General features: G+C 47.6%; 1 protein-coding gene across 1 annotated transcript; it reads left to right on the top strand.

Moving 5' to 3' along the window:
- Positions 1–368: 368 nt before the first annotated feature.
- Positions 369–12,610, top strand: MCYG_06422 (DNA binding protein URE-B1; the record flags this gene model as incomplete). The annotated part of the gene is made up of 5 exons (XM_002844412.1): positions 369–416; positions 493–4,390; positions 4,451–5,617; positions 5,642–8,269; positions 8,454–12,610. 5 exons carry the CDS (start codon positions 369–371, stop codon positions 12,608–12,610), a joined length of 11,898 nt encoding a protein of 3,965 aa, XP_002844458.1.
- Between the last annotated feature and the right edge of the window lie 200 nt (positions 12,611–12,810).

Raw genomic sequence — 12,810 nt, 5'->3', positions numbered from 1 at the left:
TATAGGACGACGACCTGCACTCGTCTTCCTGTTCTTTGCCTCAACGCTTTTATTAGTTGTGTCAAGCAACCTCTTTTACTCAACCCACCTTATCACCACACTACATCATCAATCCTGACACGACCACACCCTCATATCAAGATCACTTCACCATTTTACCAGAGACAATATCGGAGGCCTGATAGAATTTATCAAAATTGCTATCTCGAGAAGCTTCATATTTTCTCTATCATACGCCAGGAATACTCTCATCCAACTTAAAAAAGTGACCAGACACCGAAGTTACCGAATTCGCTTGCCTGAGCTCAACGAACTACTGATAGTCCTTCTTTTACCTCACATGGTTGCCAGTACGGCACGCCATCATAATGGGGAGAATTGAGAAGGTGGCTAGCTCTAAGCATGAGGCTACGATTGTAAGTTATTTGGCCTCCAAGGCTTCTAACCGCCTGGTTCGTGCGGGCGCTAATATGATATCCCACCCTCTTGCAGTCGCCGGCGATAGCTCAGTTTGCAAAGAAAGCTATTGAGATTCCCCTTGCCGAACTCCCGTCGTACCTCGTGACATTCCCACGCCAGTGGCCGTTTCCGCGGGGTGACCTTTATCACTGGATTGGTGTCTTGAATCGATTTGATGAGCTGCTGGCGCGTGTTGCAACAAAATATGGACTTGACGAAGGACCGCAATCGACGCCTTTTGGTCGGCACGTCCTCGTCGAAGACGCTGTTTCCACGCGTCTGGTTTCCAATGAACAGGATTGTGAACAAAAGCTCAACCAGTTGGGACTAGGACCAGAGGGTGATAGAGAGCTAGTAGAGTCAATCTTAGACTTCTCGCGGCTCCTGCTAGAGAAATGCGGCAACCGAAGTTTGTTTAGTAGTAGCGAGCGCCTAAACGCTTTTCTGAACACAACTTCACTCAGTCTCATTCAATGTACTCTACGACTTTCTCTCTGTCTGGCACAGCGATACTACTTCCGCCAACGATCAACCAGCAGCACCCACTTCCACCAGAGTTTATTGGCTGCACATTATAATATTGAGCTGGAACGTGTCCAGAAACTGGCATCGCCTTTCCCTCGCCCGCCATCGTTCATTGAGACCGCTGAAGCAACGTCATTGGAAAAAGGAAAGGAGAAGGCTGGCCAGCCTAGCGCCGCGTCTGGTGATAGATGCAATGCTAATGACCTGATTTCATTGACCAAGGTGCCGTCCGACAGGATTACTATGACAGATATCTCCCCAGCAGCCGAGGTGGGTACTGCAGAATGGAAAGACTGGGGGACTGTTCGGTTTTCTTATTACCCGCGCGATACTGCGGTGGAGCCGTCTAGCAGCACATTCGGCACTTCTCAAGTTCAGATGACACCAACACCATCACGCACCAGATCTTCCGAATATCAGAGTTCTAGATTGCTCCATGGATCAAGTGTGGACGACTCTCCAATTCCTATGACTCAGTCGCCCGCTGTGAGACAAGAGGCGGCTAGAGGGATGAGAGTACTGGAAATTCCAAGCGCCAAGGTATTATCTACTAGTACTGAAGAACTTTTGAAGGAGAATTTGATCGAGTTACCAAAAGATTCGGCATACGATTTTTTGAATCGTCTTCGAATAGCAGCTGCTCTCGCAAAGTCGCCTGAGTCAAGAAGACAAGTACTTGGCATTAGACTTCTTGCTCTAACAAACTTGGCCTACATCTACCCTGAAGCTATATTCCAACAAAAAATCCTTCAGCAAGATTCTGATGAGCCGAAACGTCTTCAGCTGGCGTACCAACTTTCTGAGTTTGTGCACCTCGGGGTTGCTGGTGACATTAGTGCATCCACATTAAATCAGTCGTTCGCCTTAACATGTTTAGATGCCCTGGCTAAACATAAGGCTAGATCCGCAGATGTCTGTGCAGCATTAAATTTGAATGTCAACCATGGAATTTTGATGTTTCTGGTCCGGAAAACTGTCTCTGAACTTGCATCGGAGGACGACTCGTTTGATGACGTTGAGGGAGATGACTGGCGTGATGCCCTTTTTGGACTTCTTCGGACCCTTCCTAGCTCTGGAACAAGAGCTCCAGAAACATTGGTGTCAGCTGGTTTGATCCCTATGTTCGTCGACATGTTGAACCTCCGAACGGAGAAGGCCCGAAGGGTATATCCTAGAGTCTTGGAGTTCCTTGACAGCTTCGTCCACTCAGTCCGAGATGCCCTGGCAACCCTGGCTGCGGCGAAGGGCTTCGACGCTATTTCTGACCTTATTGCGACTGAGACAAAATCCGCATTCGAGATGGTGGGCGAAGGTAATGGCATATCCGAAGATTATAAAACTCCTTCTACCGATTATTCCATTCCTTATTTTCAACAGCAGGCGATCCGATGGCTGTTCAAGTTTGTCAATCACGTAATGCAACATAATAGCGGTGGTTTTGAACGTTTGATCCGGAATTTCATAGACTCCCCCCCTCTTCTTAATGCACTTCGCCTTGTTATTGAAAACGCGAAGACTTTTGGCTCTCATGTCTGGAGTGGCTCTATAAACATCATGAGCCACTTTATTCACAATGAGCCAACCAGTTACGCTGTCATAGCTGAAGCCGGTCTCAGCAAAAGCTTCCTCGAGGCAGTTATGTGCAAACCGCTTGAAGTTCCGGATGAGCCAACTGAAGAGAACAAGAAGCCCGCCAAACCACAAAATCTGTTTAACCCAGCATCTGCTTCTTCGGACAGTAAATCTCTCCTTGACCACCTTTCGAAAGCCCCTGAACGTAAGGGCTCTGATGGAATTCTACCTTCTACGGAAGCTATTGTCGGTATACCATTGGCATTTGGAGCAATCTGCTTGAATTCAACCGGTCTAGAGCTATTCCAGTCGTCAGATGCACTAGAAAGATTCTTTGATATTTTCGAGAGCCCCGCCCATGTGAAATGCATGAAAAATGATTCTAACTTGCTTCGACTGCTGGGAAATTCATTTGATGAACTGGTGAGACATCATCCAGCCTTAAAGGCTGCAGTCATGAGCTCCGTTCTACGTATGGTTGCTCGTGTCGGCCTCCTCGGCAAGTACAAGGCGTGGGAATGTGGTCTCGGAGCCAAGCTCTGGCTTGAGGACCAAGATGAGAAAGAATCTATTTCTGGTGGTCCGTCTGCTATCGTTGGCGACCTCTGTGCCGACTTCTCCCCAAGTGAAGATCATTGGCCCAGCTCATCAGTTCCTAACCTAGGCAACAGCAGTACTACCTACCGAGAGCTCTTTGGGGAACTAGATGCTAGCAAGTGGACTACCAAGGATGTTGATGCGGACGGTCTTGCTGTTTCGGGTTATATATTCCCCGTGTTGAAATTCCTGGGAGCCTTCTTTGAGAACCAGGGTATCTGCGCCAATTTCATAGAGAGCGGTGGAGTGGAATATGTGCTCGATTTTGCTGTGCTTCAGTCTCTGCCGTTTAGCTTCCATAACAATGAAGCAAACCACCAATTGTCTCAGGTCATTCATCTCATGTCAGAGACAAAACCTCACCTGGTACTTCCGCCCTTACTTAACCGCACGCTCTCTGCCCTCGACAAGCTAGAGCCATTCTGGTCGGGTAACCCTGGCCCAAAGGGTTTTTTCTCTCCGTTGACAAGCTCCTTATCGGAAGATAAAACAGGTCTCGAAGCGTCAGAGGTGCGAGCTAAGGGGACGTATTATGTTAAACACCTCGTCGCAGTTGGAACTCTTACGAACATCCTTCGTGAAGTCTACACCCCACCAATATATCCTACACGTCCAACTCAGCAACCGCTCCCATTCCACCAAGTAAATCTATCTGACCAGTATGCGTTGGTTGCTGAAAGATTGGGGCGTTTGCATGCCGCTTGTGTTTGGGAGGAGATACTGCTACAGAAAAACATTCCTGAACCCCTAAACGATCTTACTACACTTCCAGGATTCACAGGTCTTGACATGGTTAATGACGGACAAGAAACACCACCCGTTACTGCAGCAGACGGCGTATCCGAAATAGGCGATGCAGGTGCTGAGTCGCATGTCGGGGATCTACCCTCTGCGGCCCATGGAAGTCGAACTAAAAAGTCCACTAAACTGGACAACCCTGCCTCCACCCAACTAGATAAAGGGGCAGCGGTAAAGAATGTCAAGACTCTGCGTTGGTTGTTGGGCACTCTCCCGACATGTATCACTGGATTCCTTCATTCCCTTGGCCGTGGACTCGTTGGCAAACGACGCGTGGATACTTACCAACGACAGAAAGCAGCCATGGTTGCCGGCGCCATTGCATCTATGGTCATTCAACAGTTAGAGCTGAAGGGACCAAATGAGTGTGCTTCCACAAAGGATCGGTTTTCATACCTCATTGTCATTCTCTCATCATTCTCACGATTACTATTTGACTGTAAGTTATCCCTTGAGTTTCAACATGTTTTTTAACAAACCTCTAACCTTTTATTATTAGCCACTGAACGGGCCCACTCGCACTGTTTGACCATGATTCTTCTTGCGTTCAAGAAGCAAAACGGAATACAGAAAATGAAGGAATTAGCTGATATATTCTTTCAAGAAGTCAAAGCGTTAGCGCCATTAGCGCAGTCAGCTTCTTCACCCCCAGACCGTCCAGCTAGGCTCGCATCAGCATATGGTGGAATTAAAATAATCTTGACATTCTTTTCCGAGATGACGTCTGCACGATATATCCTTGATTCTGCTCAGACCCTAGCGATGGCCAGTAGTGACCGTGACAGAGAGCGTGCTGATTTTTTCCTTCCTCAACAATTCTTAGTTGAACTTCGAATGGAAGCATTACCCTTGGTGAAAGGGATGTGGACGTCAGACTTTGTGGAAACTGCGTCAAGTTCCATTGTTAAGTCCTTAATTGAGATTCTTCGCCTAGTACTTGAAGCAGAGCATGAATCCAACGCCTACCGCCGTGGAGATAATATACCTAACCCTCAAGCAGTATCGCCTAGGGTATTTTCTATTCAACGTGAACGCCTCGGCCACCTTATTGATAAGGGATATGATGAATCCCTTGCCCGTGAGGCGTTGTACCGTTGTCATAACTCCCCTAGCGCCGCCGAAGAGTACTGCAATACCCAAAAAGGTGTTCGTGTTCCACCAAGAAATCCAATCCCAGAGTCTGACGTAGAAGCCGGGGCGACGAAACCAAGTACTACTCCACGGGAAGAACAAAGTTTAGGAAGCCGTGGAGGTAATGAAACTAGCCAGGGTCCCTCAACACGGCCTGCGCAGGACTTGGTAGACCCAATTGCGTCAATTCTGGCAGAGATACATGCCGAAGCTATGGAAGTTGCGGAAGCAGAAGGTGATACATCTTCTGAAGCGTCACCAACATCGAGTACCAATAATGCTAGGGCTCAAAATTCGGCTGCCTTTACAGGCACCGAAGGCCAGACTGGGGAAGCTACTCCTACGGTACCACCAAAGAAGCGAGAAGTTGTAACTATTGATGACCTGGACAAAGAGCGAGATAACCTTCGCTCTAATTTAATAGAGCGATGCTTAGAAGTCCTAAATGCCCATCATGACATTACCTTTGATTTGGCCGACCTTATCAACTCTGCCTCCAAAGTGGACAATCCATTTAATTTTAGGAGAGAGATTGGTGAGACACTTCTGCATTTCTTAGCTTCTCTTCAGATGGATGAGAACTTCTTATCCGGGGGAAAGAAGATAGCGGCACATGCCAGTCTTCTTGCCTTACTTCTTCAGGAGCCACAGTTTTATGAATCTACACTTGAGCCTCTCCAGGACAACTTCTACGTGCTACTTGGATTCATCAAAGTCCCACCTGCTACGTCAGATAAATCAACTGAAGAATCTTGTCCTTGGATTGGTCAGATCCTGCTTATTCTCGAAAGAGTCCTCGCAGAAGATGCCGCGCCTCGCTCCATCCGGTGGAATCCACCAAATGCAGATACCCCCGAGGATTCCGATATCGCCGAATTAGGGGAGCCTCTTGTCTCCTTAGAGGGTAAAACGCAATTATTCGAGGCCCTCTTGGATGTTTTACCACGGATTGGTAAAGATGAGTCCCTCGCTTTGTCAGTGGCTAGAGTTCTTGTAATGCTTACTAGAGTGCGTGCTCTTGCGACTCGACTTGGTGAAAGAAGAAATCTTCAACGCTTGTTCGTCATGATAAAACAATTGAGCAACCCCTCAAATGAAAAGCTGCAAAATTCATTTATGCTTATACTTAGGCATATCGTTGAAGATGAAGATACAATCCGCCAAATCATAAGGAACGACATCATTTCAAGCTTCGATTCTCGTCCTTCTCGCCAGACAGATACAACTAACTTTGTTCGTCAATACAGCCATCTGGTCATAAGGGCTCCCCAGCTCTTCGTCGAGGTGACAAATGAGCTTTTAAAACTTGCAAGATACGATTCAAACCAGCGGCCTCAAACTCTTGTTTTGAAGAATCCGAAGAAGAATGAGCTGTCGCAGGCATCAGCGGGAGTTGACAACCCAGACGAATCTAAAATCGAACAAGGACAGTCTCCGGTACCAACGAAAGAGGCAGATCAACATGAACCCAAGGAAAGCAAGGAGAAACATAGGGAGCTAAAGACTCCAATTGTTGAGCATCCCGATGGTGTTATTCACTATCTTCTTTCAGAACTGCTTTCATATAGGGATGTAGACGACAAAGAGCCCGCCCCGGTTCCACCCGCTGAAAAACCGGTTAATCGGCCTGAAGATGTTGAAATGACAATTGGTGAAAGTTCTTCCTCATCACAAGCAGCTACAAACCGTGACTCGTCTTCCAAGAAGGCAGAGAAACCTCACTTCAAGGCCGATGAACACCCAATCTATGTTTACAGATGTTTCCTCCTCCATTGCCTTACGGAACTTCTGTCATCATATAATCGGACGAAAGTTGAGTTCATCAACTTTTCCCGCAAGGCAGACCCCCTGGCCACGACTCCATCTAAGCCTCGATCTGGTATTTTGAACTATCTACTTCATGGTCTCATTCCAATCGGAACGATGGAACACGATGAATCAATTCCTTTCAAAAAGCGAGCCAATACTTCCAGCTGGGCAATGAAGGTCATCATCGCTTTATGCACAAAGACAATTGAATATGGTGGCCGGAGATCGGTTCCAGGCCAAGAGGAGGAGGTCGAGTCTGATCTACTCTTTGTTCGCAAGTTTGTCTTGGAACACGCCTTGAAATCCTACAAGGATGCTACTGCTTCCCGGGAACCTCTTGATTCTAAATACGCACGCCTCATGTGCATGGCAGATCTTTTCGATAAGATGCTTAGCGGTGGTGCAAGCCCAGATGGATCCCCACGCACTGCATCAGCTACCCGTCAGATCGCGAAAACGATGTTCGAGAAGAATTTCGTGAATGCTTTCACTGCCTCTGTTGCTGATATTGACCTTAACTTCCCGTCATCCAAGCGTGTCGTGAAATACATTTTACGACCTCTTAATAAGCTCTCTGAAACAGCTGTACTTTTAAGCGAAAGCGGATCTATTGAAGCAAAACCGAGCCAAAGTGATACCGATGAAATATCCTCAGCAAGCTCAGTGTCTGAATTTTCGTCATCGAGGGAGGAAACCCCAGACCTTTTCCGTCATTCCACTTTGGGCATGTTTGAGCCACATGAGGAGGAGACTTCTAGTGAAGAAGATGAAGAGGATGAGGAAATGTACGATGATGAATTTGATGAGGAAATGGAGTATGAAGAAGAGATGCCAGAGAATGACGGTGAAGTAGTCAGTGATGAGGATGAAGAAGAAATGGACGAGCGAGGCCCAATTGAAGGGATACCCGGTGACACTCCCATGGATATCGAGGTTTTGATCGACGGCGACTCCGAGGATGAAGATGATGAAGATGAGGATGACGAAGACGACGAGGATGATGATGACGAGGACGAGGACGACGATGACGACGACGAAATGTCGGGACATCTAGATGAAAGAATTGTCGCAGGAGAAATTACTGGTGATAATGACAACAATAGTCTTCAAGATGGTGAGGATGAATGGGAAAGTGAAGAAGGTTCCGAGGAAGCAGACGACGAACTAGCCATGATGAACCAACTTGAACTTGAATTAGGTGGAGGTATGGGACAGGGAGAACATAATCGCCCGGGTCAACCTCACCTAGAAAACCTTCTCCGGGTCCTGGAAGAGACCGGAGCCTCCGTTGAGCGACTAGACCGTGAGATGGACCATGGAATGGATATGAGAGACCTTGCAGAAGATTTCGTAGAAGACGATTTAAATGAGGAAGAAGGTATGAGCCCCTTCATACAATATAACTCACATCTAGTTGACATTTTAGTAGACGAGGATGAGGAAGTGGATGAGCTTGAGGAGGAAGTTGATGAGTTTGATGACGATCAAGCCATGTACCACGAATACGACAGTAGGTTGATTTGCCATGTATTCACATTCTAGTGCTAATTTTTCTACTTCAGATGACGATGGTGACCTTTCCAACTCACCCTGGAGCTGGGATGAACCAGTTTTGACCCAAAATCGTGTCCCTTCACGGAATATCCCGTCGTGGAATTTCTTCCCTGGTCAAATGGCAAGTAGACAAGGTATCATACCAGTGCCTGACTATCGGTCACATCGGACGCAGGTTGCACAACCTAGGAACGATGATGGCGTAAATCCTCTCTTACGGCGCAGTGATCGCGCTCATGAACAGCCAACTCAAAGACGAGGGCCAAATGCAGAGGCTTTTAGCGACTGGGTAACTGCAATGGACCCAAATAGCCACGGTAGACTTCTCTCGATTGACAGTCCAGTTACATTCATGAATGCAATCATGCAAGCAATCGGCCAAGGAGGGCCGGAATTTGGTATTGTCTCCCGACCGGATGGATTCCACCTTCATGTAGAGCGTGGCTCTGTTCTTCCCGGGCGTCTTCAGGATCTTTTTGGCCTAGGAAGAGCCCCAGTGGTTACACCTCGTTCCCGCGATGATCCTACCCAAGCTGTTGCCTTCCCAACCGGCTCGACTCTAAATCGTTGGCAAGAAGAGGCTCGACTTCATTTCAACAACCTCTATATGGAAAAGGCACAAAGAGTAGTTCAATCCATCCTCAAATTACTAGTACCTCCGGCCATTGAGGAAGATAAACAACGACAAAAGAAGCTTGAGGAAGAAAGAAAACGCCTAGAAGAAGAAAAAATTGAGCGAGAAAAGCAAGAACGCATTGCTCGAGAGGAGGCTGAAAAGGAGAAAAAACGAAAAGAGGAAGAGGAAGAGGCTGCAAGGAAATTAGAAGAAGAGCGCTGTGCTGCAGAAAATGCTCAGGCAGGCAATGCTGAGCCTATGGAAGACGTGCAACCCACAGAAGCTGCTGGTCCAGCGGCGGAGCAGCCTTCTACTGAGACTACTGCTCCAGAAGCTAGCTCTTCAGAACCAGCCCAAAGAATCCACACTACCATACGTGGACGACAACTTGATATCACTGGTATGGAAATCGATCCAGAGTACCTTGAGGCGCTTCCAGAAGAGATGCGAGAGGAAGTAATCCTGCAACAGCTTGCAGAACAGCGCTCTCAAGCAGCCGTGGCAGGCGAAGAGCCAAGCGAAATTAACCCGGAATTTCTCGAAGCGTTACCAGCGGAAATCCGAGAAGAACTCCTCCAGCAAGAGGCAGCTGATCGCCGTCGTCGCGAACGGGAAGCGGCCCGTCGCCAAGCGGCAGCGAATGGGGCTCCTCATGCTGAAGATATGGACCCTGCCAGCTTCATAGCAACACTTGAGCCATCACTTCGACAAACCGTATTGGCTGACCAACCCGATGATATATTAGCATCACTTGGGCCAGAGTTCGTGACTGAAGCCCGTGCGTTGACTGGCGGCCGAAGGCTTCCCCGATTTGGTGATACTGGCGTTCTGGACGCTCACCCTCCTGCTGGATCTGCTCGTCAGGACCAAGAAGCCAAGAAGCCTCAACGTCGACAAATTGTTCAGGTGGTCGATAAAGCTGGTGTGGCAACTTTACTTCGCCTAATGTTCATGCCGCTGCAAGGAAATGCCAGACATCATTTGAACGATATCCTCCATAATATTTGCCAGAACCGCCAGAATAGATCAGAAGTGATTAGCCTTCTCTTATTGATCCTCCAAGATGGGAGTGCTGATATTTCGGCGGTGGAGAGGAGCTTTGCCCATTTGTCACTGCGGGCAAAAACGCCCACTTCCCAGCGAACACCTCAGCCTGTAAAGCGGGCCTTGTCACTTCCTGTACCTGGTGCTAACCATGATGTGACTCCCTTGATTGTCATTCAACAATGCCTAGGCGCTCTTTCGTTCCTAACTCAGTACAACCCTCACATCCCTTGGTTTTTCCTCACTGAGCACGAAACTGTCTCTGCCCTCAAGATGAAGGCTCTACGCAAAGGAAAAGCTAAGGATAATAGGGCAAACAAGTTTGCTCTAAATTCTCTACTGTCTTTGCTTGATCGAAAAGCCATTTTAGATAGCCCCAACTGTATGGAACAGTTATCCGGCTTGCTTAGCAGCATTACCCATCCCCTGACAATATTGCTCCGAAAGGAAGCAGACAAGCCAGGTGCTTCCGAAAGCAAGGGGGCTGAGAAGAAACCCGAAACTGAGCCGCAGCCACAGAATACGGGCGATGCCCAAACACGCGACTTAACAACTCAGCCGGACACAGCAATGACGGATCTAACCACTGGAAGTTCAGATAGTGCCGTCCGGCAAGAGCAAAGGGAAGACGGTAATACTGAGAGCGAAAAATCATCTAAAGAGGACCGAAAGCAAAAGAAAGTACGCACAATTGACCCTCCAGTGATTCCAGAGTATAATCTACGACTTGTGGTTCATATTCTCTCTGCCCGTGAGTGCAATGGCAGAACATTCCGGGAGACCCTCTCCACAATCAATAATTTGTCGTCAATTCCTGGTGCAAAAGAAATTATCGGCAAAGAACTAGTCGGTCAAGCGCAGACTTTGAGCAAATCAATACTCGTTGACTTAGAGGAGCTAATCCCTCATATTACTAATGCTGAGTCTGGTACTGATGTACAGGGTATGGCCCTCGCAAAATTCTCACCAGCAAGTTCCGATCAAGCCAAGTTATTACGTGTTTTGACCGCTCTTGACTATCTATTTGATCCCAGCCGAGAAAAGGAGAAACTATCAGAGGCCGAAGCATCTGAAAAGACGAACACTCTCAAAGCCCTCTATGAAAGTGTTACCTTTGGGCCGCTTTGGACGAAGTTAAGCGATTGCCTTCATGCTGTCCAACGCAAAGAATCCATGCTCAACGTTGCAACAACACTTCTCCCGCTCATTGAGTCGCTCATGGTTGTCTGCAAGAATACTACACTCAAAGATGTCCCACTCTTCCCTAAGCAGGGGCGCGAGTTCAGTGTATCCAGCCCGCCTCCTGATTCTGGCATGGAGGGCCTGTTCTTCAATTTCACAGAAGATCATAGGAAGATTCTCAATGAGCTTGTGCGACAGAATCCCCGACTCATGAGTGGCACATTCTCGCTGCTAGTCAAGAACCCGAAAGTTCTGGAGTTTGATAACAAGCGTAACTACTTCAATCGCAAAATACACTCCCGCGGTACTGAGGCTCGCCATCCCCATCCTCCGTTACAGCTTTCTGTTCGTCGTGATCAGGTCTTCCTCGATTCCTTCAAATCGCTATACTTTAAGACCGCAGATGAGATGAAATATGGCAAGCTGAGCATCCGATTCCACGGCGAGGAAGGTGTTGATGCTGGTGGTGTGAGCAGGGAGTGGTTCCAAGTCCTCGCAAGAGGGATGTTCAACCCAGACTACGCTCTGTTTATTCCAGTCGCGTCTGATCGGACAACTTTCCACCCCAACCGCCTTAGTGGAGTCAACCAGGAACATTTGATGTTCTTCAAGTTTATCGGACGCATCATTGGTAAGGCTCTGTATGAAGGCAGAGTCCTAGACTGTCATTTTAGCAGAGCAGTCTACAAGCGAATTTTGGGCAAGTCAGTCTCCATCAAGGACATGGAAACTCTAGACCTCGACTACTACAAGTCTCTTCTGTGGATGTTGGAAAATGATATCACTGATATCTTAACCGAAAACTTTTCAGTTGAAGTCGAAGATTTCGGCGAAACCCGAGTTATTGACTTGGTAGAGAATGGTCGAAATATCCCGGTGACCCAAGAGAACAAGGAAGAGTACGTGCAACATGTTGTCGAGCACCGGTTGACTGGCTCCGTCAAGGAGCAACTAGACCATTTCCTCCGTGGTTTCCATGACATTATACCAGCCGACCTTATCTCGATCTTTAATGAACAGGAGCTGGAACTTCTCATCTCCGGGTTGCCTGAGATTGATGTTAACGACTGGAAGAACAACACTGAATACCACAACTATTCCGCATCCTCTCCACAGATTCAATGGTTCTGGCGCGCTGTTCGATCATTCGATAAAGAAGAGCGGGCCAAGCTACTTCAGTTTGTCACCGGTACAAGCAAAGTGCCATTGAACGGATTCAGAGAACTTGAAGGCATGAATGGATTTAGTAAATTCAACATCCATCGTGACTATGGAAGCAATGACCGACTTCCAAGTTCGCACACCTGCTTCAACCGTAAGTAGCCATTCCACCTTCACCATACAGCAGTTAAACAGCATTCTAACCCATCGTCATTTAATAGAGCTTGATCTACCCGAGTACGACAGTTATGAATCGTTACGTAAATGTCTTTACACCGCAATGACCGCAGGCAGCGAATACTTTGGATTCGCCTAAAAAAAAAGATATACCCAACAGAATCTTCCCCTTCCTGTTTTCTATT

The sequence above is a fragment of the Microsporum canis genome, genomic scaffold (genome assembly GCF_000151145.1).
Source record: "Microsporum canis CBS 113480 supercont1.6 genomic scaffold, whole genome shotgun sequence".
NCBI classification, from domain to species: Eukaryota; Fungi; Ascomycota; class Eurotiomycetes; order Onygenales; family Arthrodermataceae; genus Microsporum; species Microsporum canis.
The sequence above is the reverse complement of the archived record's forward strand: the minus strand, read 5'-3'. Positions and strand labels throughout refer to the sequence as shown.